The 27869-nt window shown below is 42.2% G+C and overlaps 1 protein-coding gene and 1 long non-coding RNA gene across 8 annotated transcripts in view; one reads left to right on the top strand and one right to left on the bottom strand.

The window, feature by feature from the left end:
* Positions 1–27869, bottom strand: part of LAMA3 (laminin subunit alpha 3) — a 240036-nt gene that overhangs the window by 110988 nt on the left and 101179 nt on the right. For 5 of the 6 annotated variants that reach the window (XM_073212898.1, XM_073212899.1, XM_073212900.1 and 2 more), the window contains 11 exons: positions 22190–22327; positions 20251–20297; positions 19223–19322; positions 18486–18538; positions 18170–18275; positions 17359–17458; positions 14241–14397; positions 12402–12534; positions 10411–10553; positions 8206–8303; positions 7575–7728 (listed from right to left, as the gene is read on the bottom strand). In XM_073212898.1, the coding sequence (XP_073068999.1) occupies positions 7575–7728; positions 8206–8303; positions 10411–10553; positions 12402–12534; positions 14241–14397; positions 17359–17458; positions 18170–18275; positions 18486–18538; positions 19223–19322; positions 20251–20297; positions 22190–22327 (1229 nt within the window). The remainder of the gene's footprint in view (positions 1–7574; positions 7729–8205; positions 8304–10410; positions 10554–12401; positions 12535–14240; positions 14398–17358; positions 17459–18169; positions 18276–18485; positions 18539–19222; positions 19323–20250; positions 20298–22189; positions 22328–27869) is intronic. The other variant, XM_073212902.1, reaches the window with a different exon arrangement.
* On the top strand, positions 4–27589 carry LOC140843428 (uncharacterized). 2 transcript variants are annotated; one of them, XR_012121186.1, is made up of 3 exons: positions 4–3224; positions 18232–18307; positions 26678–27589. It is a non-coding gene; the product is annotated as an uncharacterized lncRNA (long non-coding RNA). The 2 variants fall into 2 exon arrangements; XR_012121185.1 differs by lacking the exon at positions 26678–27589 and adding an exon at positions 20414–21953.

Raw genomic sequence — 27869 nt, 5'->3', positions numbered from 1 at the left:
AGAGCCGAGCAGACAGACGTGAGATGTACTGGATGCGCTCCATAGACAATGGTAAAATAGGGCTGAGCAGACACCTGGAAACAGTTCCATAGGTCATCAGAGTAAGAAATGTGGTTCTATAGGTAGGGATGCCAGATAAAACACAGGATGCTCCATTAAATCTGACAGATAAACAGCATGTTATTGATTGTCTGCAATTCAAATTTAATGGGGCACCAGGTATTTTTATTCTCTAAATCTGGCAACCCTACTTAGAGGCGGTTCTACTCCTTCTACCCATATATTTTTCTCAAGGCAAAAGACACTTCAAAACTTGAAGGAAAAAGGAGTTTCCAATGGAAGAGAAGAGGAATGGAAGTACTGAGACTCTTTAAATGTTCTTTAATTTTAAAAAAGCCTTTAAATTGTATGGATGCAAATAATGTACAGTTATACACACATCCCCCTCTTGGGACTAATAATAGCTGGTTTTCTTAGTCTAAGCCATTTTCTATATCTGAAAATGCACACACATATACTTCCCCCCACCACCCATACTTTTTTTTTTTAAAGAAAAACTGATCATAGTAGGCAAGCAGGGATGCTTCTATACCATCACAGCATAGCTGTATAGTTGCAACAGGGCCCATATGGCCTGCAAAGCCAAAAATATTTGCTGTCTGGCCCTTTGCAGAAAAAGTATGCCCATCTTTGACACTGCTTATTGGTTAGGAGCTTGGAGTCTGGAATCACACTGCCTCCACTTGTGTGACCTTGAACAAGTTACTTAACATCTGTATGCTCCTGCTTAAAAATGAGGAAAACCAGAGAACCCAGCTCTTAAGATTATTATGAGGATTAAATGAATTAAAACATGAAGAATTCCTAGAACTGCATCTGGCATGTTTTAAGCACTATATAAACATTGATGATTATAACTATGATTATTGCTCTGTCATGACTTGCTTTTTTTACTCAGTAGTATTTCATTTTTCTATAGCAGGACATACAGATGTACTTCATTTTTCTAATGGCTGCCTACCATTCCATAGTATGAATGTAAAATAATTTATTTAACTAATCCCCTATGAATGGACACTTAGGTTATCTCTAATTTTCCCTCTAACTATAATGTTATCTGATCATCCTTATGCTAGTATTTCTGTAAGATTCCTAGAAGTGGAATTGCTGGGTCTAAGTGTACATGCATATTTAATGCTTGAGCCAGTATTAGAACTACATTTCTTAGCAGTTTAACCCACCTTAGCTGGTAAGCTCAGACCTAGCCTAGCTTTACCACTTAATTAAAATCCTCCTTGCCTTCAAGAAATTCACATTGATTATTCCTTTCCACTGCTCTGAGCCACACACTGTTATTTTCCACAGTGATTTTTCTGTTACTTTAAATAATAGAAAGACTTCCCTCAGGGAAAAAATTTGAATTATCCACACCATTTCTCCATTCTGTTATAGAGTGAAATATAGCACTGCCACTGGGCTATGTGGGGAGGTTATTATTAGCATTTCTCCCTGGGAATCTCCACACATGGGCTTGTCTGTCTTCACCACCACAAAACATACACAGGCCAATGATATATTGAGTTTTCCCCCAGAAGTTCTTATTGGCTGCCAGTTGTATCATAGCACTGTATTATAAAGTTCTATTACTTTTTCCACTTTGAGCCCTGGATTGATTTTTGGGAGAACTATTGGAAGAGTTTTGAATATATTTGATAGTGAAAGTGGGTTGTGAGAAACTCACATAGAAGACATAAATGATGGCAAACAGAAAAACTTTACTCTTTGCTGTTATCAGTTATTTATCTTAAAAAAGGGGAACTTCGGTTGAACCAGAGTCAACCCAGAGGGACTGTTCCTGTTTTATGGCATATAACTGCCCCTACCTAGTTATCAGTGTTTCAGGATAAAGACAAAAGGTGCGTTTATCAAATCTGTTGCTTACACAAAGCTAAGCTAACACATCTGCTGTCAAAATGAGGATTCAAAATGATTTGGTCAACATAATCTTATTAAATACCTACTCTGTGCCAGTGGCATACTCTGTTATTAAACACCTACTCTATACACTGGCAAGATAATGGGCATACGATGGAAAGAAGAGACCCGGTCTCTGCCTTTGGATCAAATTATTGACAAATACAATGTGAAATTGCACATACGATAAATGCTCTGAAGTGGTGCTCAGAGGGTGCCCAAGCTAGTCAAGGAGTCTAAGGAGAGGAGAAGACTTCCAAAGAAGCAATAATTTATCTGAGTGCTGGAGGACAAGGACCAGATCCAAGCCAAAATGGGAGGGAACAGCATTCAGGCAGAGGGAACAGCCTCCACTAGGAGGTTACCTTACAACATACAGTGCAATAGGGTAGCACATAAGGTTGAAGTCCAAGAGACTGAAGGCGAGCCATAGTGAGAAGGAACAGAGAGCAAGAGGAAGTATGATAAAATTGGGGGATGGGAGAGACAGCCTTAGAGGCCATAAAATATTTTTTGTCTCTATCCTAAGAGCAATAAGATGTTATTATAATGTTTCTATTATGTATGTGTTAGGGTGGTATGAGAGGGTCATGAGAGATATAATGAGATATTTTTACCAAATGATGAGATATTTCTACCAAAATGAGTATGATGACTATAGTCTGAGAACAGATTGGGAGATGCAATGGTCAAGAGCTGATGTGGGTGAGCTAATTAGGAGACTACTGCAGAGATCTGTAAGAAAGATGATGATATTGGACAAGAAATAAAGATGGAGAGAAGTGGAGATACTTAAGAAAATTTTAAGAAGTAGACAGGAATGGTTGGTTTTGGTGAGAAAATGAAAGAAGTCACAAATGACCTGAAGAATTTTGGTTTATGCTAGTAAATGATTGGTGGTACCGTTTACATAGGGACACTAAAATGGAATTTCTGATCCCCCTGAGACATTTAAGAGGTGATGTCACAAAGGAAGTTGGTTATGCTGCTCTGCCTGTAAAACAACAGGTATGACCTGACACACCAATTTGGGAACTATCTGTGCAGAGTTGGTATCTAACACAGCAGGCATGGAGGAGACAGCTCAGGGAGACAACACAGAGTTATAAAACAAGGGCTAAGACTGAGCCTTGACAAATCCTAAAGTTTAATGGCAAACAGAGGAGGATGAGCCCACAAATGATATTTTAAGGAAGCAGCCAGAGAGGTAGGAAGACATTTCAGGCAACTTTGAAATTATGGAAAACAAGGTAAGAGTGTGTTTTAAAATGGAAGGAGCATTCAGCAAGTATTGAAACCTGCAAAAAGAAATACAAAAGATATGTTTGGGATTAAAAGTAAATAGATGATGGGACATAAGTAAAAGGAAATCATAAAATGGCACTGGGGCTGAAGTCATACTCCTGTTGTCCTTCAGATCTGGGCTGTTTTGGTCAGCAGTTCAACTGATGTGGAGTAAAGAGAACCAAAGAGGCTCCGTGTGAGACAGTGGCCAGACCTGGGCTCAATTTTTTGAAGCCAGGGATGGGGGTTCCCTTGAATCATGAAAACCTTAAAAAAAATTGCGATAATCTGCTGCATTTATAAGGAGCTGTGGGATTTGGGAGTTAAAGGTCAAAGATGCAGTCTCAAGACCAAGAACTGATCACACCAGGCTCAGTGTCTGATTCTGCATTCTCCCCACTATCACAACAATAGAAGTGGCACATTGTAATGCCTGCCTCTGAGGTAAGGTCCAGAAGACCAATAAGATATTACAAAATGAGTAGGCTGAGATGTGTGTAGAGAAAAAAGGGAATGGATAAAAAAACCTACCATCAAAATAAACTAATAAGCCTACAAACAAAATAAGCCTCTACAAAACATAAAGAAATCTATTGTTAAGAAACAGGCAATAGTATCATCAATTGGAAGATGAGCTCACTTCAGATGAGATGAATTTTATGGTATAGTCTGACAAAGACTTTAAAATAAGTATACTGGTCCATAATCTGAAATATTAAAACTCTAAAAAGGACATCTTTTTTTGTAACGTGTTTGGTGGCAAGACTTGAGTTAACCTAAATAATCATCACTTGGTGGCAAAATCTGACCTGACTTGATGTAAGTCCATGTATACAGTCTTTATGTATCTCTTTGAAATAGAAATGAAAGTACAGTTGACCTTTGAGAAATATGGGGGTTAGGGGCACTGACCACCCACATAGTCAAAAATCTACATGTAACTTTCAACTCCCCAAAAACTTAAATACTAATAGCCTATTGTTCACTAGAGCCTTAGTGGTAACATAAGCAATCAATTAATACATATCTTGTATGCTACAAATGTATTATAGATTATATTCTACAATAAAGCTAGAGAAAAATGTTTTTTCAAATTTTCACAAAGCTTCAAAAAAATGTTCCAATATATTTATTGAAAAAAGTCTGCATATCAGTGGACTCATGCAGTACAAACTCATGTTGCTCAAGGACCAACTGTATTTGAATTGAGATGAGATTTACAATCTATCTGAACATCTGGGGAAAAGGGGAAAAGTAAAATTTCTAGACAAGAAAAAGCTGGAGTTGATTTACAATGGGTAAATAAGCATTCAACTTTGTTGGGAAAATTTATTCTCAAGAACAAAATGCTAAAATGTTAAGGATAGCCACTAGAAGACCAGAGAACAATCTGTACCTATCAAGTAAGCAGGAAAATCAAGAAAGCTGTCTCAATCGAACAGAAATCAGGAAGTGAGTTTTTAAGGCAAATCTAAAGCTAGTAAACAAAATGAATAAGATGGTGAAAATAAGTCCAATGATGTCAGTAACCACAATAAATACAAATGGATTAAGTCACATTGTAAAACAGAGATGATCAGATTGAGATATTAGAACATCTAGCTATGTATTTGTTTACAAGAGACAGAGGTTTGCCTGGTATAGTCTCACTTGAAAAGATGGATGGATTCTCTTTCTCGGAGAGAATAAAGAAGGGAGATTAAGGTGGCAGTGAGTACTGGAGCCAAGAGGTAACAAAGAAATGGGACCACAACAGCCTTCATGGCATGTATGTGAGAAAAAGAGCTGAGTAAGCAAAGGAAGGAGAGGTAAACAGGCAAACACACAGAAAGAAGGGAGACCCCTGTGCCAGCCAGGGAAATCCCTTAAAGATCCTGAGACCTACTCAGGTCCTGTTCTTGGTTCCTGCCAGACTTCTCCACATCCCAGAAAAAAATACCCCTTAACATAAATTAGATTTAATGGGTTGATCTTCCTTTCAGCCCAAAATCCTAACAAGAACACGTAATAGCAATAATGGCTAACAATTACTGAGTTCTGGGCACCTTCACAAGAGCCCCTCATGGACTATCTTATTTACTAGTAGCTACTATTCTCATTTTATATACTAGTAAATTTAGTCTTGGGGAGATGTCACAGCAGTTTATTAAGGACCCAAAACATGAACCCAGAACCATCTGGAGTTTCATTCCAGACCTATCCCCTTAACCACCACACTACACATGGTTTTCCAAATGCAGGAAGAATTACTCTACACTGCTCCACATGGCTTTTGATGAGCAAAAGTTAGACATGATAATGAACCATATTTTGGCTTAATATAAAAAATACTTTCTAATAGGAAAACAGAATAGGCTCCTTCTATAAGAAAAGAGAACCTCTTCAACTTAAGTATTCAGCAGAGGCTAAATGAACATCAAACAAGGATACATACAAAGGATTCCTTTATAGGAAGGGAAATCACATGATTTCTAGGTCCTCTTCTAATGCCATCAGTCTCTGAATTTTAACACAGTGATCTATTATAGCACTGTCTGATAGAACTTTCTAGGATGGTGAAGATATTCTATAATCTGGGGGCTACAACATATCTGACTATTGAGCACTTTGGAACTGAGCTTGTGGAACTGAGGAACTGGATTTTTAGCTGTACTTAACTTTCATTGTTTTAAATTTATATAGCCACATGGCATTAGTGACTACTGCACAAGTCTGTAAGCATTTAGATAAAATAGTAAAAAGAACTGTTAATAAAATTGGGCAGCCCAGGGCTTAGTTTTATGCATCATGCAAATACTGCCCTGCCCAAAAGCTCACTGCGGTGGCCCTGGGCAAAATCACAGGCAAGGACCCTGCTGACAAATCATTAGCATCACTTCCAGAGTTTGGCCTTTCTCAGCCGCACTTCCCTGTTGTCTGGGGAACAGACACACAGACACATCTGTATATATGTGTGTGCGTGTATGTGTGAGTCACAGTGCGTACACAACATGGGTTTCTAACAAGAGACAGAATAGAGTGGGAATATGATCATTTAGTTTTTCTCTATGCACATCTATATTGCTTTACTTGTTACAAGTATATACATATATATATTATTGGACTATAGTTGATATACATTATATATTGGTTTCAGATGTACAACATAGTGTTTGATAATTATATACATTACTAAATGCTCACTGTGGTAAATGTGGTTACCCTCTGTTACTACACCAAAATATTACAATACTATTGGTTATATTCTCTATGCTGTACTTCCATTCCTGTGACTAGTTTATTTTATAATTTGAAGTTTGTACTTCTTTATCCTCTTTACCTACTTCACCCATTACCCACTCCCCACCATGGTAACCAACAGTCTGTTGTCAGTATTTATGGATCTCTTTCCTTTTTGTTTGTTTTGTTTTTTAAATTCCATATGTAAGTGAAATGGTATGGTATAGTTTTAAAATAAAAACTCTAGTAAAATAAAATGAAGACTAAACTTAAGAAATACCCTTAAAAATTCTGTCATTGCTAACCTGGAAAAGTTAGGAATGTAGTTTATAAAAAGGAATACATCTAAATGTTCAGTGAGAAAAAATACCATGTATGCTTCCATTCCACAAATTTAATCCCCCATATGAACATTTTTTTCCTCAAAGGTACAAAACAGAGAATGCTGCAGAAAATAAGGAATGGAAATGTAATGGAGGAAGGTTTTATTCAAGGTCTGCATTTTGAGGTGTTGCATTCTGTGTTATTGTTGATATACAATACGTCTAACTCTAGTCTTACATTAGTATTATCTTAAATTGTTTTGAGGCTCAAAGAACTCCTGGAAGAAAATGCCAAGACCTGTACTAGCCTGTCCTCCTGCTGTGAGGGAGGTGCCTTGGGGTGTAGCAGTTCCAGACTCTGAGCTCAAGGAATTCAGGTGTTACAAATTGTTTAGCCCTAGGGGTGGACCAGTCAGTGAGCATTGCATCCTTTTAGGGCCAGCTGTGTAGTTTGTAGAGGCCTTTTAGAGAGATCTGGCCCTGGATCAGGTAGAACAGGATACCTCCTTATAAGTCCAGGGAATCAAAAGGAAGGGATTCTAGGGTTGCCCATATTCTCTGCCATGTCTAGAAAGTGCTCAAAGACTATCTTAGTACGGCTCAGTGTGCCCAGCCCCAACCTGAGTCAGAGAACATGGTACACTTTTAATTAACACTGTTGAGAAATTCTCCCAGTCTCCCCTCAATTTGAGAAGCAGCTGTGGCCAAGGGTTTTTAGCAGACACGGATGGGGAGGTAGTAATAGCTCTGACATTAAATAAAAGGCTGCCCCACCTCTCTCCCGCTGAAGTCCACCATGACTGGGTGTGCAGGGGTTGGCTGCCTCACTGCCAAAGGTCTTGGCTCCCCATCAAGCAGGAAGTGTCTGGCCTCGCAAGCCAGGGCACAGGGGAATTGGGTCACTGGCAAATGCTGGTAAAGCAAGCAACTTCAACAACAACAAAATACAATAGTTAAAACTGAGAATAAAACACAGCATCAAAGTGCATCCCCAAGGATTCTTATCCATCCCGTTCCTTCATCATCCCTTCAACAACAAACCCTTACCCAGTGCTTACAACAGGAACTGCGAGGTGCATGAGAAATGGGAGAAGCAATGGCCCACAAACCCAGTTCTCCATTCAGCTCTCCCCCTTGCCAGACGCATGACCTCGAGGGTATTACTTGGACATAATCGGCATTTCTACATGCTAGAGAGGGGGAACCATTCTTAATTGCCAGGTACAGTGTGCAAAGTGCTTTGTGATTCTTATGTGAAATAGTCAACTGCCACAGAGAAAAATCACAGTTAACTAATTATCCAGAGCGTCTGGCTGCAGTTGTGACCCTGACGCCCATCTCAAATCCTTGCACCAAAGGCTCCTGATTTAGAGGACCCTGATGGTGCACCGGCGCCCGTACTAACTTCTCTTGAGGAGGTCCTGTGTCGGCACATGGCTCTGTCACAGGCATCTGCAGTGAGGATGCCTCATAGTAGTCCCTGGGGAGCAGCACCAGGTAGTCCTAGTAAATAAAGACCAAAAGAACAATTACTCATTTTGTTGCTGGCCCTACTTCAGTAACACGATAGCCAAAAATACTTACACCAAGTCAATATTAACCAAGTTAATTAGCATTAAGGACAGCTAATAATAACCAGGTGAGGCTCCCTAGTTACCCTCCCCTCACTGGCTGCTTGGTTTTGCCCTCTGACTCACCAGAACCTCAAAGCCACTCATCACAGATGCTTTAGGGAGAAGCAGCAGAGAGAAGCACCTCAGGGTGAACATTTTATATTCAGATCTTCGGGCAAGTTTATTGTCTCTCCTGGGTTGTTTATCAATTCAACTATCATTTGATAAAAAGTTCCTCTGAAATACCTTTATCATATAGAACCCCAAATTGTAGATCATGTACTATGGCCTTTTATTCCCACACCAGAGCCACATTCGCCTGGCACAGTGTGAAATGTGATGTTTTAAGATTCTGGTGAATCATAGACTGAACCTGGCCTGTGGTCTGTCCTAGGACATGAGGGGAAGAACATGTTCCACTGAGCGTGCCGAATGAAGCCCACGGCATAGATTCAGCTAAGCAGCTCTTCACGGAAGAGCCGAGGTCTGGGCTTCTGAGACATGGGTGATTTGACAGCCTGGCATCAGGGCCTCTCTGCAGAGGGGAGGAAGGATGGAATGTTTACCACAAAGGTGAAGGGACTCTTACATGGGCCATAAGGATTTTTTTCTCTCTTCAGAGCCTTTAACTTTCTATACCAGAGAAGAAAAGAAATGTATGGGACAGGAGGGAAGCACCAGACAGTGGTCCAGGGGACGCAGGGCTCTTACTACCTAAGTAGGTTTTAACTTCATAATGATTATTGTTCAATTAGTCAGTTTCCTTAAATGGGACCAGGTATCCCCATTACTTTATGGTCCCACAGAACCCATAATAGTAAAGGTGGATAACAGGTGTTCAATAAAGTATTTTTAGAAAAAGTGAGATCATAATATGGATGCAAACAAATGAGTTATTAGACAATTGCACTGATTACATGTCAAGAAGCATCTTCCAGGCCTATGTAGTAACTTTTATAATGAACTTCTTTCCATTAGGCAACCTCTGTAACCATTACTGGCACCAAGTAGATTTTCCTCTTCCTCATTCCTAGCATCTATGAAACAGGCTTCAACTTTTGTAAAGCAAAAAGCTTTCTACCAAGAAGATGCAAGAAAAATAGGGACTAAATGAACAGCATAAACCTTCACTTTATCTTTGTAAGATCCCAAATTTGGAAGGGGATTATATGGATAAGCATTGCTCCTACAACATGGAAAAAGCAACTAAGGCAAGCTTGTAGTTAAAATACTTGCCTAAGATGATCTAACATAGTCAATCATAGGAGTTGTGCCAAAAAGAAAAGTTTTGTTTTCTGCTCTGAGTGCATGAAACCAAGCTTTTGCCAAATACTTTGTCTGCAAAAGACCTTACAGCACATAAACTAAAACAGACACCAAAGAGGAGTATCTCAGATCACCGTCTTCATCCCTTCAACTTAGTTTCTCTGGCTATTCCACCAGCACTGGAGGACAGAGCCTTTTCCTCGATGAAGAGTTCTTTGTCCAGGCCTATCTGTTTGGTGAGCCTATTGCCTGCCTGTAAGGTAAAAGAAGCAGAAGAGTATCCCAGACAAGCACTGGGCTCCTCCAGTCTCCCCCTTCTCTTTCCACCACCCAGAATATCACTGATACTAGAATCTTCTCTTATTCTATCTTCTTCTGCCTAATTCTGACAGGGGCCAATTTTTTTAGATGTCCTCTGATTCACTATGAAAAATCTCAAAGAAGTTTTTGAAAGGCAGAGACATAGGCACATTAAGATTTTGCATTTATTCTGATAACTTTGAGGCATGATGATTTATAGTTTGGCAAATCTCTTTTGTCTGAGAGAAGCTGGCTGGAAAAAATACAAACAATATTTTAAGTTGGTTCCTATGTCATTTGAGAGCATATTTCATCATAGGTTCCTGTAATCACCTTTGACTTGATTCCTTCTGGTCAGCATGGGTCACTGTGGATGGGGCCACCTCTGGGGGAAGAACACACAGAACTCTCCACTTACAACTGTCTCTTACCAAGAGGACTCCCTCCGCCTTAATACAAGCAATCCATGTCCCTGGTGCAATTGAAAATGGGTCTGCAAAACCATTTCCAGGAACAGTGACAAAAGCTGGCTGCTTATTCGGCAGGAAGATGATCTCTTTGCTTTGAGCAGCATCTATCAGAAATAAAAAGAACTGCTCAAGGCGTTTTTCTAGCAGTCAGTGTTATGATTTTAGATACTCAGTTTGGGACATTCAGTTCATATCTGAAAAAGTTGAAGATGGTTACTGATCATATGTACTGATCAGATTTATTTATCTTTTTAAAAGTTGTATGTTGTATATACATATGTATAAATCAAACTAGGAAGATACTAATAAGATGTTAGCAGTGACAGAGGGACTGTGAGTACTTTTTTAATTTGTTAAGTGATTAAGAATATTAACACAGGTAAACTTAGACATGTTCTTTGCACAGTGTGTTCAGTATATAACATTAGATATTATGGTATTTTCTTTTTGTTTAGAAGAGATTTTAAATGTTTAATTTCTATTGAAGAACATGTTCATTTGGATATATCAAAAGGTTTTGGCTGTTTATTTTCAGGCTGCAAAGTGTTTTCTTCTGCACTGAACAAATAGGGAACCTTCTATGAAAGGTTCAGAAACAAGCTGCTGCATCTGAGTCTGACTGAAACATTTTCTTCAGAAGAAATATTTACTCCAAACCCTTGCAGTCACTCTACAAACATGTATGGGCCTGCTGTGTGTCAGGTCCCATCAGGTTCTGGGATGAGGCAGTGAACACAGCCAGCATGCGCTTTGTCCCGATGGTGGGACAGGGGAGGTGAAGGATTACAGAGCAGACAACAGGAGAATATGGTACAGCGGGGACAGTGGTATTTGGGAGAAAGCATAGGTTACGCAGGGAATACACACCCGGGGTCCCTGACTCAGACATGGGGACTTAGGACAGGTGGCCCAGAAAACAAGAAACTAACCACAGTGCAGTCCAACTGTCTGAGTTAATGGAGGGTGAATAACAGATGGAACCATCACCTAGGTGGCAGTAGGGTCTATTAGAAAGTGTTTGCCTACAGAGCCCAGCTGTGCACTTGGGCAATTTACTGAACCTCTCAGTCTGTCTCCTCTTCACCCTCTTCAGTTCACAAATTGCTTATCCTGTGAAGGTATGGGTGCCAAAGTGCTCTGCACATGATCAGACAAGTCTGCTAGTTCTCCCTGTGATTAGTTAATCAATTTCCAGCCTCACAGCATGGCTGACATAATTTGTGAGCATCATTTCTTCCTCCAAATCTGACCTAAGCATGAATGCTGAACAAAGATGCTTAAATTTCAGTCTTAAATTAGATTCCCATTTTGTGTCCATGTGGGATTTCTAGTGTTTCCTGGAATGTGTGTCCAGGACTGGTAGGATCCCTAACTCCTCGCAGGACGGACTTGCAGGCCTCATCTCATCTCTGACTGTGTGGGTTGGTGGGATCGGCCCTCTGACTGCTTCTCCTCGGCCCTCAGGAATCCCTCACCCTAGAATGAGGTTTGCATGTCCCTCTCTGGACCTCTCTTGGGCTTCCTGCTTTACAGCATTCATCTTTAAAATTCCTATCCTCTTCCATTTCTCTGTCAATTATTTGGTTTTCCTGAAACAATGGGAGGACTTGGGGCAAGGTCTTTTGACAGCACAGAGGTGACACTGCCTTACCATGAGTGAGTTATAAATTATCTTTGTCCTGTGGTGACACCTTAACCCACGGAATTCAGCCAAGGTACACAGATTGTTGGATCAATTTCTTAAAATGAGATTTTATAGCATAATTTAAATCTTAAGCTTAGTTTGGACACTGAAAAGTTCAGACACTGCAAATATGGGGCACGTGGAGCACTTCCAAACCAGACTATGGGTCAGGTGTAACTTTTCTGAAGAAGTGATCTCATGGCAACTGGAGAAAATGTTTCACTAAGTAATAATTTCTTAATCCAAAGGGGCTTGAAAATTGACCTACCTGTCTTAGTCCAGGATGGATAAATAATTACCCGGCCAGATACTGCTTCAGTCCCAGGGTGAATATATCTCAGAATAACATGAAACAAGTTGAGGCTTGACTTGCCCACATTCAACATGATTTTCACTTCATTCTGAAAAATACCAAACAGCCATGAAGTACAGAAGAGACAACTGACTAAAATAAATGTCAGCCTGACAACCTTTCTTCCACTCAAGTTTCACTACTGGGCTTGTAGCGTACACACACAAGTGCAAACACATTCACACACGCGCACGCACACACATTCATGCACCCTTAGCAAGTACCAAGTAATAAACTCAGCAGAAGATATAAATAGGCAGGCGTAACAAAAAATTAAAATCACTTACAATGAAAACCCACTCCCTCAGCAACTGCATCCTCTTCTGACCCTTCTGTCATCAGGCAGACAGAGCGGAATGTTAGATGGACTAGTTTAAGGACAGCCATGGTGACAGAGGCAAACACCACTGGCCGGCAGAAATAAAAAGGCGGAAGAGAAGGAAAGGAAAGCATATTATTTAACAATACCTCCCTCGCAAAGAGCCCACTCCAGCATGCACTTCACGGACATAAAATTCTGCATGTCACAGAAACCAATGTTGGCTAAAGAAAGGTTAAAAGACCCCAGATGCATTCAACGAAATCTGGATGTAACTAAAATATGCCTGCAAAGTCATATGAAATTGATCTCAATCTCTGTCCAAGAAGAATGTGGTATTTTTAATTGGACAGAATCCATCTTTAAGTGTTTGTTCCAAGTTGGAAAATAAAAATGTAAAATTTTATTAAGGAGACAGTGAAGTTAGTGGTGATCTGAAGGTCTTCTGACTAACACTACAGAAAATCCATCGTTAGAAATTCATTCCTTTGTGGTAAGCAGCTATTCTTTCAAACGGTAATCACCTAGGAGAAGGTATATATCTTGATTGAGTGCTTGGTTATTCATATTCTATTATGACTTAATGGAATCCACTGCTTTTTTCTAAATAATGAAGTAAGATCAGGGAACTAAAGAAACTAAATTGCTGTATTTGGGGGAAAGGGGAAAACAGTGAGGTGTCATAAGATCCCAGGTCCTTTGTGAGAAAGCTGCTTGGGTGGGGACTCTGGCCAGGCAAAAAGCAACATTATACTCAACAGTGGTTCCAAGAGAACTTTGAACTGCCCCAGTTTCTCCAAGGGCTGACTGAGACTATGACTACAGAAATTTTTAAGTTCTAAAGGTAAATAGAAACCATGTAAAATTTTTAATTATTCTAATACAAAGCCAAGAGAGATGGACACAGTGGAGAAGAATGAAGGAAAGGAAAAAATACAGGAAGGGAAAATAAATAGCACTAATCAAAACTCCTCATTTATTTTAGTTTCTATTCACATGGTAATTCAGAATTTAAAAAACACAGAAAAGCACTGGTCAAAAATTAGCAACACAAGCTTTATTGGAATTACTTAAGTCAACTCATTTTTATTCTCCATAAATGGCTTTAAAGAATAGTGTCTCTCATGCTAAAATAGGGCCTAATCTCATTTGGGAAACTTCATGTCAAAAGTCTGCATTGCAAAGATAAACACCATTTTTCTTTAATCTCTTCATTTTCTGATTTGGTGACCACATTAAAGTAACAGTGAGCTGTGAAATCGACATCTATGCTGATCAGTTATAATCCAGCCCTGCCCCAAACCTCTGTGTCTGGAGAGAGAGAATCCTGGAATCAGTTCTGGGGACAGTTCACCTTTCTGGGGACTCAGCTGGGAGTGCTGTGGGTTAGTGTCTGGGCTGCTCTGCACCGAGGCTGTTTCCTGCAGGCTACACACCTGTACCGAGGACATCTGAGCGTAGCCTCTCCAGCTGAACTCAGGAAACTCCAGAGGATCAAATCCAAAGCGAAGCTCTCTTCCATCAGGTGTAGTGCCATCTTCAATCTCATACTTCATATGATGCAAATCCGGGAAATAGTAGTTGTTTTCAGGTCTTTTATAAATAAGTAAATGTGGACATAGCAAGTTAGGTTTGTTGGTCATCTGAATATCCTTTAATTGCAACCGCTACTGCTAAAAGAACTCCCATCGAATTGACAGAGTACATTAAATAAGGACAAAAGACAGGGCCCATGCACACTTTTTCTCTAAACCATTGCTTTCAACTCATGTAAGTATTCCCATAAATCACACCCAACGGTTATCATTCCAGCATAAAATGAGAAAATCACTAGCACGACACAGTGGTAGCATCCTTTAATGTGTTCTAAATGTTTGCCAACAACTTAGCAAAGTCAGATTAGGTTATTTATTGTAAACACATCTGTTCGTTCATTCATTTTGTATTCATGTTCACTTATTACACAAATATTAATGTCTATGTGCCAGGCACTGTTGTTAAGCACCATAGATACAATAGTGAACATGATATAAATTATTTCCTATGCTAAGTTTACAAGTCAGATATACATAAATATATATAGTCAATAGAATGACTTTTCTACACCTTATTTTCTCTTTAACTATGTGCCTATAAATAGATTCCTTTCAAGAGTCCAATAGCAATCCTGAAGAATAATCCAGTGCTTGTGACATTTTTATTAAAAAACTACTTCAAATTCTTCAAAATAGCACATTTTGACAATCCAGTCACAAACTAATAGCAATTGGTAGATTTAAAGCCATAAAGATCATTTAGACAAAGGAAATAAAAGGTCATGCTCCTATGCTGCCAGTAGAATTAGGAATGCTTATAATTCTTCTGAAGTAATTTACAAGATCCTTGAAAATGTTCATAGCCATTTGCACCATTGCGGAAGATGGGAACCAAGTAGACTGTATAGTGAGAATTCTGGAGGGGTGGGCTGTGAGTAAAACCGCAGTATTTCTATAATCTCTTGCCCAGCCTTAGTCCATCTCCATATCAATAGGTGTTTAAAAGGGGTGGAGAGAAGCTGTTCTCTCCTCCTCTCTGCTGTGTCATTGGTCTGGCGCCTGTCAGTTGCCAAGCCTCCACCTGTGGGGTTGCTCCTGGAAGGGGTGGGTGGAGCGGCCAGCATGCGCCAGGACCGGAGAGAAATGCTAGAGGGGGAGTAGATGCCAGAGATGAATGGGGCCAGGTTTCCTGTGAGCAAATAAATGGGTTTCTCCCACTTTACCTTTTCCTTAGACTTTTTTTGGCTTCACTGGTTTCACTGGTTTATTCGCCTGGGTCTGGGAGCATGCTTTCCCCCCAGACCTACAACCCAGTGATTCTACTCCCAGGAATATAGTCTAAAGAATGATTTTATATATAGCATCAAAGAATTAACATAGAAGAATGTTTGTAATAGTGAAAACTTGAAAACAACATAAATGTACAATCATAATATAAATTATGAAATATTATGTAACCATGGACATTTTTGAAGACTGAGATGATAGAAAATGTTCATGATCATGTTGATATTGATACAAGTTATACAAAAAAATATAATACCAACTTGTATAGAAAAAGCCAGAAAAGAACTACAAAATACATTAAACAGATTTCTCTCTGGTTGGTGGAATGAAGATTTTTCTTTGTCTTTTTACTTTCAGGTATCTATTAAACATTTTAAGTGAACACATGTCAAATTTATTATCACAAACATTATTTAGAAAACAAAATGAATTTGAATGCTTTCTAAACTTGCAAGAAAAATTGAATGCTTTCTAAACTTGCAAGAAAACACAAAATGTTCAGTTAATAGCATAAACAAACACCTGGGAGGAATTCAGTGCAAAAGGACACACGACTTACCAATCTGGAGAAAAGGTACTATGGCATCTACGTTGCTGGTTTGAGATCCTTCTATCTCAGTTATCATTTACCACTAACTCAGAGGGTATGTTCTAAATTTCATATATACGTATTGGCTGTGATGTACAAGGTCACTATTTTTGCCTCAGGGCGGGTAGTTTAATTTGTATTCAATTGCATTACTTCAATCTGAAAATTAGCCAGTCGCCCACATAACTGGAAGGAGAAAACCCTCAGGCTGGTTAAGTAGAGGAGCCACGCACTTTGTCAACAGGAAGGTGTGAAGAAGTAAAACATTCCCTCCACACACAGTCTGCAGGAAAACGAATCTGCAGTTCCTCCTTTACGCACACTTTATTATTCGACCCAGTAGGGGCTGCCATTTAGAAACACTGAAGAAAGTATAGCTGGGGTGCTCTGACCTCCACAACTCAAACTTTGGCGATACCCAGGGCAAGGAGGGAGAGGGGCACCACACGGAACACGGACAGTTCGCCCCAGCTGCATTCACAATTTATTCCGTATCTGGTGGTAATGCAGGAGTGAAGGTCCTTGAGATTTAGACATTGCATTTCACAGGGTTTCCAGTGAATGATTAAAAGTCAGAATATCAAAAATTAGTTTTTCCTTCCCTTTACTGAGGGAAAATCATGGACGGATCATGGTTTCAGATACACACATGAAGGCTAAGTATGAAGGACAAAGTAACAGTGAGCTGCGGCCCGTGCTGTTGCCCCACCTCCTCCAGTGTAACACAGCCGGCCTCCCCATGCCTGCAGGCACGGGTCCCAAGGGAGAAGCAGGACCTGACTCTCCTTGGCCCAGCAGCCCGCCCATATACGGGCTCCTGCACGCTGTGACCTCACATGCAAGTCTGGCCATGGGAACCTCCTATAGCCAGCCCCAGTACTGCCCACCTGGCTTTCTGCACGTAAGGGAACTTTCCAGTGAGGTCGCCCTCTGACCACAAAGTGGAAGTTTTTAGGGCGCCCTTACCTCCTGCTTTAACTGGGCTCACCGAAGAGGGTCAGGTTTTAACTGGCAGCATGGCTGCATCTGCCCTCCCCTTGGCACCACTCATCTCTTCACCAGAACTGTCAGCGCAGACAGGACTCCCTGAGAGGGTCTTCCACAACATTGATTCCAGAAGGGCCCCCGACCCACGGAACTCACCGCTGGCACACCTTCCCCACGACATGCTCCCGGCACTGGCACACTCCCGAGGGCCCACTGCACATGGGGGTGATTGCTCCACCAATGTCACACCGACACCCTGAAAGTCAGGAAACAACAACACCGGATCGCCACACCAGATGCATCCCCGCCCCCTAAGACGTGAAAATCAGCAGGCTCAGGGTGGTAACACCATGCCTTCCTTCCTCTGCCACATCTTACAGCTGGCAGGGGTTTGAAATATGTAGGAACCTCCCAAACTGAGATGGCACATTTCTCCCTAAAAGCCTGCTTGTAAAGTGGAGGTGGACCCGCAGGCCAGCTCCAGGGTTGCTGTCCAAAGGAAGGGACTAGATGCCCAAGAGCTACACATGAGTCAGCAACACAGCGGCACTGTCAAGAGTGCGCTCAGGAGGCCTGTACAAGAGGTGCAAGGGCAGCCTCATGCAGCATGCCCCCACAACTGTGTTATTTAACACAACTGTATTATTTACCTCTGACAATGTGGTATGAGCTAAAATATATCTTTAAAAGTACTAAGTCTTGCTGATATTAACAGATGACTCCTCCTCTATCCCCATTATGTTGTTTATAATTAAACCAACAGTGGTGGAGGAGAAGCAGCAGCAACCCCATTTGCAATTTATTACTAGTTTCTACTGAGTATTTGGCCAAATTCCCAGGACAGTTTTTTTGGTCTCATCCCATCAGAAGGTTGGAGGGAAGAAAATGAACTCAGACGAAAGGTTAGCCTGATAGTCTGTGTCTGTCAGCACTGGGGCTTGACTCAGGAACCACAGGAAGTATTTACCTTGACACCCAAAGTAATTGCTCTTTTCCAAAGCAAAATATCCATCTTCACATGTGTCACAGGAATCGCCACTGACGTGGGACTTGCAGTGACAGTCACCATCTTGCTGCAGAACAATGAACCAGATGACAAAATTTGGTAAGATTACACAATTCTCTTACGTTCAAGATGTAAACCTGGCTTGCTGTGTAACATGAAGCAGTGCAGTGAGGATCTGAAAGTGCCCCCAACTACAGAGGTGTTAACGTCCACAGACACTTGCCCATTAATTGCAGTAACATTCTATTGGTATCATAGAAAAAGCGGCCCCCATTACCTGCCCACACTCTCCAATTCCACTCACAGTTCCCGCCACAAGGCACTGGCATTCTGTGAAGAGAAGAAAACAGCCTTGGACCATGGTTACACAAGTCCAGTCCAGGGCTCTGGGAACATGATATGTCAACAATACTGCCAGTGCAGTTAGCTGGATCCCAAAGAGTTCCAGGGCGCACCGCTGAGGCCTAAAATGGGACTGCTTTCTGGGGTGAGAAATCAGTACCATCCATCTACAGGGAATGATGGCTGGTTTGCAGCCACTCTAGACAAAAGCTGCAACATCCTGGGATTCTTAGATGATTCGGAGGTCAAGGTCATTACTGATACTTCCATGAGAATATAATCCATTTATGGGTATTCACTTCGCTTTGCCACTGTTAGTCTCGTGTTTTTCAGTGGCTATCCTGGCTTCAATACAAGCATCAGATGAAAATAAAGTTAAACCAGAAAGAGAGCATTATAAAAACAAGGCGGTATAAACCATTTATCAAGTAGCTGCCTTCAGAAACAGCAAAATACATATGGAAACAGAATATAAATCCCCTGCTGAGATTTTGAGAATGATAGAAGTTCTGCCAAAAGTTGAGGTGGGGGAAGACATCAAAACATTTAGATAGAATTTCAGACAAACTGAACTGATTAAATAAGTAGCTCTTTTGTGGGCTTAATCACTGAGGTAGACAAAATTGAGAGGAAGTTACAATATAGTAAATTATTATGATTAAAAACCCTTACCTGAACATCCATTAGGGTTTTCTTTGGCCAGATTCCAATACAATGGTTTACAGATGCTACAAGTAGGGCTTTGCACATGAAACTTGCATTGGCAATATCCCTGAGAAAGACAATCAAGCTAACATTTGACATCTTGGAATTAAGGCCTGTTTTCAAATGTGTTCTGAACAAAGCTCATCACAGAAACATATTTTGGCCATGAAAAGTAAATTGAGCATCTCCATGGGGTTTAAGAGTACTGGATTGATTTCAACAGATGGCTAATTGCTTTTGTTTTATTACTCATTTATTTGTTTTACAAAGAATCCATATTTGTGGTTAAGACAAAATTGGAATATACAGGAAAAATTTTTTTGATCACTCTTTTTTATAACATTGTCATTATCTGTTGATTCTGTTACAGGAAGGACTAGAAATTTAAATGTAAAAATACCTGAATATTTAACTTGTTGAGATTCAGTAGAGAATTACGTTTCTCTGAAAGTACTTTTGTAATAATCAAGAGTCACTGCCTTGCATAAATATCACAAAGAACCTCTCTCTTCAGCATTGCCAGGCTCTGAGGCTAAGAGGTCAGATCATTTCTAAAGTGCTTGGAAAACTAAACAGAATACCACAGTATTATGTTTGGAGTAATAGCAATTAAATTGTAATTATTTTGTACACACACAGCTTTATTGAATGTGCACTTGGCCTTGGATTTTCTTAACTTCAATTAGTTATGTCAGCCTTCTGTGCAGGGCTCGGTGGTGGCAACACTCTCAGAGTGACCTCAGTATGAGCTAAACTGTAGGATTCCAGAATTAAAAGTGTAAATAAACCTTATTCTTTTGTTTTTGAAAAAAATCACAATATTGCATGCATACTTTGAAAAAGAACAATGACCTCTTAAGCAATTTGGGTTCAAGTCTTATTTTAATGTGCTTTTTACTTTCAGGAAGCTCTCAAATGTGTTACTCTTTAACACATTTAACAAGCATCAGAATAGATCAGTTAGAATTGCAACTATTTTAAAATTTTCTACTTACCAAACTAGAGTCGAGGGTACCGGCCGGGTCACAGGCACTGCGGGAGCCTGTATATATATGATTTAGAAATGTCTTAAATGCCTGGGGTTGTAATGTTTGTTTGTCACTTGGTTTGTTTTGATGTTCCAAGTTTTAAAAGTTATACTTGTTTTTAAAATTACAGCATCTACATTTATTTTCTTTGAAAGACGGGTAGCAAATTTGTTGCATGTAATTCAGATAAAGACGTCCCCAAATTACACCTCTTGCCACTGAACAACTGCACCCCCCCGTGCTGACTACTGCAAGTTCACAGCTAACCGGTGATGGAGCCTGGGGAAAGAGGTCTGAGCATCTTTAGGATTATCCAGAAGAGGGCAATATTGTACCAAGAGACTTAACTGTACCTTAAAAAGTTAACAATTTGTTAAATGCAGTTTTAGTTAGTCAAGATTTAATTCTTTAATAATCACAACCCCCTTACTCCCCGTCTGTACAAAATTATTTCTAAAATTAATTAGTTTGCTTTTCTGCCTTAGCCAGTGTAGCATTACAAGCTCAGTATCAACTCTCATCAATAAATTGTTATCCTGCAATATCTCAGTATTGCTATGACACATTAGACATGAGGAGAGTTTGGGCAAGCCTGCTCTGAGCCTGGCCTTCCAATAATTTAAATAAACCCGTAACATGATCTTGTTTCTTACAAGCTGTTCCCTAAACTTTTTGCCTGCACTTGTGTCCCCTCATCTCCGCTTCAGGCTCTCCCTGGACAACTTGATGCCTCTCTCTATCTCTGTCTCTTTTGATGTTCTCTTAAATTCTGTAACAGTCAACATCCTTTCAGCTTTTTATTGTTTTTCAACCTGGCCGGACGCAGCCTTTGGCTCCTCCCTGGGCTGACCACTCTTGCATGTAGCTCTGGAGAAATTGTATCCAGCAGCCCAGTCCCTCTGCTCACAGCCTCAGCCCTTCCAGGCCTGACCCAGTGGAGGCGGGTGCACCACCGGGGGACAGCCTAGCAAAGGCAAGCTGTCCCCTCTGACTGCTGGCCACAGTTTCTACCTGCAAGGAATCCTGGTCTCGAGGACTCTGCTGAGTAAGGTTCTGGGGAATCAAGCTGATCCGTGGCCCTCTGCACAGGTGGCTCTGAATGCAAGGCGCCATCAGGAGCAGGGGGATCTGAGGAAACCACACGCTCCTGGTGGAGAGCCTGGGCGGCCTTCCTCAAACACCGCTTCTCACCAGGGAAAGGGGCCCCTGAAGCGCCAGTCAGCGGTGGCTGCGCCGGCACGCACGGAGACACAGGGCGTCTTTGCTCTGAGTCCTCTGCAGCCAGGCCACAGGCTCTGCCTCCCCTAGCCACGGAGGGATGAGGACCGAGGATGGCCCGCGGCAGGACGGCACTTCCTCCCCAGCTCACTCTTTCCTCACTGAACAGACTCTCGGTCACCCCATCCCACCCCTCACACCGGTGCGGTGTGTGATGACACAACCCCCAGACAGAGACCCAGCAGAGGGCCTGCCCTGCCGCCAGCAAGGGGGACCCGCCGGAACACCCCCGACAGGGAGCAGCCCACACCAGTGCCCAGGCCCAGGACCAGAGAGAGCCAGGATGCCTCGGTGAGGGGGCCGGGAACACCCAGCTCATTAAACGGGTCACCACTGCTACATTGCGATACACAGAGAATTTACATTCAAATCAAAATACACAAATTTATAACACATGGGGATTAAAATAATTTTAGGAATAAATCATTTCTGTGTTCCTTTGAGGATGCATATCTGATATATGTGTTTTCACATATGGCCTTGAACTGGGGGGGAAGCAGGCAGATGCAGGTCAAGCATGTAGAGGGGGCCAGTGCAGGGTCTGCAGAAGTCTGCAGGCTTCTCTGGGGGGTTGGCTGCACACACTTCAGGAGGAACATGCCCTCCAACATTCTGACACCTCCCCTACCTTGGCAGTGGGGGAAATCGTCTGCTCCTGAGAGACACCTGTCACAGCGCTGTCCTGTAATCCCCGGCTGGCATTCACACTGTCCAGTCACTGGGCTGCAGGGTGTCTCGTAGGAGCCAAGGGCTGAACACTGGCAGGCTGGATGAAAAGACCCCAGTCAGGCCCAGAGCAGTGGGGATGAGACGAGACCAGAGCATGGGAGTAGGGCCAGAAAGCCCAGATACGACAAGTGGCTTGTTCAGAGAGGCACCATTAGGTAGTGGCTGACCCAGTTTACCACAAGTCTACCCTCCTATTTTATATTCATCCATCCATCAGGCTTTGACTGAAGGCCTACGGTGTTCACTGAAACCATGACTCAGGTTGGGATGGAGGTAAATATGAAAAACAACTATTCCCTGACCTCAAAGAGCTAAAAACAGCGAATCATTGACATGGTCTGATGCAAACTATGCCCACCAGTCCCACGGTCACCAAAAAGCTAAGAGAGAGATGAAGAAACATGCTTATCACACCCCCAGCTCCAGGCAGACAGAAGTGCGAGGACTCGGATCTCCCACGGCAGGGTCAGCCTTCTTTCATGGCCTCCTGCCCTGACTGCAGAGATCATGTCCCTAACGGGAGGGAAGGTTACTGAGGAAATGCTCTTGGATTCTTGTGATGGTTCATAATTGTATGTCATCTTGGCTAAGCCATAGGGCACCATCCACACCAGTCTAAATGTTGCTATGAAGGTGTTTTTTTAAGATACGATTAACATTTAAAATCAGCTGACCTTGAGTAAAGCAGATTGCCCTCCACAGTGTGCATGGGCCTCCTCCAGTCAGTTCAAGGCCTTAAGAGAAAAGGCTGAGGTCCCCAAAGAGGAAGGAATTCTCCCTCCAGACTGCTTTTGGGCTCAGGCTGCAACCTCACCTCTTCCTTGGTCTCCAGCCTGCTGGCCTGCCCTGCAGATTTTAGGCTTGTCAACCCCAGCAATTATGCAATTATGTAATTATGTAAACCAAGTCCTTAAAATAAATCTCTTTCTATATGTACACACACACATACATCTTATCGGTTCTGTTTTTCTGGAGAATTCTGATGAATGCAGGCTCTCTCTGCTACTTCAGGGAAGTGAGTGCAGAGAGAAAACCACGCATGCAGGCCGTCATGGCGTCTGCAGCAGCCAGAGCAGAGAGGTGGCCCCTCCAGACAGCACAACGCGAGTGACGCTGACATTGGCCTTTAAGGCCTCAGGGATTGTCCAGGGAGTCTCAAGTGACACAGTTACCCAGCCTTTAACACATGTACATTTTACAATCGTGAATTACTCCATCTGGCATCACACTCCTCATGTCAGTCCAGCTATCCGTGAAGGCTGCCAGATCCCAAACTCACAACTCAACACTGGCAGCCTTTCCTCACTCTTGAAAAATGCTTTAGTTCTGCTCTTTGTGTTGGTCAAAGTCATCTGGAGTCTCTTCTCTTCTACTGCTCATTGTTTGTGCTTTGAGGCATGTTTACTCCCAAAGACCGTCAAAAGTAATGCTAATAAAAGCCCAAGGGGATGGGGAGCTCATCTGCTATGCTCCCTAGTGTCTCCCAGCATCAAGCAGAGTTCTGACCCCTCGTACAAGCCAAATGGGTGCTTGTTAAATGAAAAAATAAGCAACTATGGAAATCTTTCCAGGGGTCTAGCCCCGTGCAGGTTCTTGACGTGCGTTCTCTTACTGAATCTCGCAGCACTGCTGTGAGACAGACATTGTTAGGAGTGACTCCATCCTCTTTTCCCTCCGTAAATCAGCTCACCAAGTGAGGCAACACACTCTGGACAATATGTCAGTTACAAGGCAAACCGAGCTCCTTGTTGTTTTAGAGACGCTCCTCTTGCTCATGATTTTGGAGGTTTTCCTTCTGTTGGAAAAGCATGCTGGCACGTTCCTCAGTCAGAGCCACAAAGCCAACCTTCAGTTCCACAGCACTTCCCACCGTGCACCTCTCTGGTTAACTGGGCTTAGGGTGGACTCAACCTGCAGCAAATGCTAAAGCTTCTTCCAGTCACCTCCCTCAGAGTTCTCACAGACAGAAACTGAAGTACAAAGTGAAAGGTCAGATCAAGGCAAAGTGGCACAGGACTTGGCTCCCTACTTCTCCCCATGCTCAGCCCTAGGGGATTTGTTTCCCCCCTTGGAAGGGCTGGGAGGGCTCTCTCGGGAGCACCCCAGGCCGGACACCTCCCCCTGCAGGACCACTAGCCATCAGTCTATGCCGTTTGGCCTCTTCTCTTGGCTGGTTGGTCTGATTGATGAGAACATGCTGACAGGTAGAAGGTCAATCTTGTGCTGGCAACCTATTTATGGTTTTTAAGGAAAGATCTGTCACCATGACCCAAAGACTATAGCAAAGTTTAACGGGGATGGTTCTGGGCCCTGGGTCGGGTCACTGTGTTGGAAGTCTAGGGGCAGCTGCACTTCATGCACACTGAGGTCCTGGTCACGGGAGGACCACTCATTTGCACATTCCCACCCGCCCCCAGCCTCTGCTCTAAGCGCTGACTAGTTGCTGTCTAGCAAATTGCACCAGAAAAGGAGGTGGAAAGGGTGGGAGAGGAGGAGAGAAGAGAAAAATGAAGAAGGAGAGGAAGGCAGAAGTGAGGAAAAAGGAGGAAGAAAATAAAGGGGGGATGTGGTGGGAGGAGGAAAAGGGAAGAGTAAGCCCCCCCAAGTGACCAGGTTATGCGAGAGAGTTGCATGGCACCCTATGGCTGGAGACACAAAGCTGAGCCAGACATCAACATAAATATAAATTTTAAATACATAGGCCAGTTTTCCAATGTGGTCTCCTATCTATGATTTGAATTGTACCTATAAAAAAGAAAACTACAGGGCACATGAGTGAGTTGAAATTAAAATGACAAGAACAGTGTTGTACTTAGAAGTCTGGAGTAAATTAAGTTAAAGCAAAACATAAATGCAGGACAGCAGCTGAAAAGAACTTAGAAGGGTTTTAAAATTTCTTTTGAAGATGATATTTTAAATCTTAAAAGCAATATAGAGCAAAGCCCTATGAACATACTTTGGCTAGAATATACTGGACCATCTGACGTAGCATTTGGGGTCACGTCGATTTGATTCTAAGAACTAATGGGCCAAGCAATCAACATCATCTAAAAAAAGATCACAAATTAAAATACTCGGTCAGATCTTAATGCTAGACCAAGTTCAGGATTCAGGAAGTCTGAGCTTCAGCCACTAGCCTAAAAGACATGCTCCAAGGGAAAAACTTCAAAATGATAACAAAGGCTGTTAGGGAAAGGAGAGAGCAGGAGAAAGGAGACCATCACAGACAGAGTGATGGAGCATTTCCAAACCTTCCAGAACCTAATGATGCAAAATGGAACAACAAACTTCAAGGGGCACCTCTACACCACACCAGGAATAGGGTGGACCAGGTGTTTCCTGCAAAACTTGCGGTGAGCTACTCTGCGGCTGAATGTGCTTTGCTAAGGCCACTAAGACGGGACCTGAGGTGAACTGCTTCCCCCACCACGCTTGAGTTCCGTAGCCTGAACAGCACTTTCTCTCTCCCTCATCCACCCTTTTGGTGGAGCTGAGGGACCAAGGAAAACACGTGGGGGGAGTGTTATTAGAGTACACAGTGTAGCTGCTCCCTGTCTGCCTTACTCGGTGAGCCTTCCCGTTCACTTGAGCCTCAACTTGGAACCACAGACAGAATCCAGCAGAGGCCAGCCACACGCATCGGCCCAGGAAGCCAGAAGAGCAGCTGCTGGTCTTCCTCCAGCCCCTCTGGGCAGTGGCTCTCATTCCATCTTCTCGCTCTCAAGTTTCCTGGTTCCACCTTCTGGCCAGCGAGTTTAGCTGGCTTTGGTACACCTTAGGAAGCAGAGGTCCAAACCAACTCTAACAAAAATATAAATAAGAAGATAAATTCTTATTTTTTAAATTCTTGACCCCAACCGTTTAACCCAGGGGATATTGCATTATCTTCTTGCATGGTAGTTCATTAAAGAGCTTTTCACATCAGGTATCATCTTCTTAGGAGGAAAAATGCCACAGTTAAACCTCAGAGGTTTCCCTAATCTCTCATAGGATTGATCACTTTGGGGAACCAAGTTTTCTCAGAGAGCTGAGGATTTCTCTGACACATAGTTTCACCCCCTGTTTTGGTTATGCCACCCTGTTTTTGCTGTGGGGGAACTGTTGTTCCCCCTACTCCATCCCTACTACCCAGACTAGTGATCCACTTCTAGTTCCATGGATGTGGGAAGACTCAGGCTTGGCCAGTCAGGGCACTGAATGCCACTGCCAAGTGGGTTCACTCAGGAACAGGTGCGTGATCCAATCAGAACCAGACTTGCCCTGGAAGAATGCATGCTCTTACCATAGACTTGAATCTGAAAGAACAAATGTCTTAGTCTGCTTGGGCTGTCATGAAAAAATACCCTAAACTGGGTGTCTTGAACAACAGGCGTTTATTTTCTCTCAGTTCTAGAGGTTGGGAAGTCCAAGATCAAGGTGCCAACTGATGCAGTTCCTCGTGAGGACTCTCTCCCTGGCTTGCACACAGCTGCCATCCTGCTGTGTCCTCACATGGAGGGGAGAGAGAAGAAGGGAAGGCTCTCCCGTGTCTCTTCTTACAAGGACACTAATTGTATCAGGTTACTATCAGATTCCTGCTCTGTTCTTTGACCTCATTTAACCTTATTTACTTCCTTACCCCAAATACAGTCACATTGGGGGTTATGGTTTCAACATGTGAATTTGAGGCAGGCACAGTTCAGACCATAGCAATGTAAGTCTAAGAACTGCTGGCTACCATCTCACCACAACCCCAAGCCAAAGAACAAAGCCAATATACATGACGGCAGAGTTGAAAGATGGAGAGAAGCAGACCCTGCCAACATCTTTTAAGCCCCTGGATCAATCTTTTCCTGAAACCAAATATGTCTGGATTGTTCAATTACAGCCAATGAATTCTCCTTGCCATAGGCCAGTTGAGGTAAAGTTGTCTGTTACATGAAACTATGGAGTCATGGCTAACTCTTCAGTCATCAAAATATTCTCATTTTAGAAGTACCCTTACTAAATGGTACTCTTACTAAAGTGAATTATGTACCTCCCTCCTTTCTGCAACAGGTATTCAGACATAACTTAATCACTCTTATGATCCAGAGCCATCATAATAGAGCTCATTAACTTATTCTGATAGTGATACCCTCAGTAACTCCTGAGTTGGGTAAGATTTTTTGGCCTTCATTGAATGGTCCCAGACTGCTATGCTCTCAGGTTTCATGTCTGCTTTTCTGCTTCTCCCCTTATTGTCAGTGTGTTCCTGTAACAAATTTCCCTCCTTCTAATTGTATGTTTCTAATTCACTACGGCTTTGGCTTAAAAACAAGTCATCAAACTCAGCACAATCATTTTTTTTAAATGAGGAACAGGCAAGAGAGGGACTAAGGGAATCTTTTAATAGTGAAATACATAGATTTTACTGCCTTTTTTACTTTACAGAGGCAATAGGGGTTGAAGGATCCTACTGCTAAGTTCTCACTTTTGATCCAGATACATGAACCAGACAATCTAGAAGGAGTAACACTCTTCTGCGGTTCAAAGAATTGTAACATACATACAAAACAGTAATTTTTAAAGTAGAAAAATAGCCACAGTTTGGGGTTTAT

This window comes from Manis javanica, chromosome 9, assembly GCF_040802235.1.
Source record: "Manis javanica isolate MJ-LG chromosome 9, MJ_LKY, whole genome shotgun sequence".
Lineage (NCBI taxonomy): Eukaryota > Metazoa > Chordata > Mammalia > Pholidota > Manidae > Manis > Manis javanica.
This window is presented reverse-complemented; position numbering and strand designations above follow the sequence as displayed.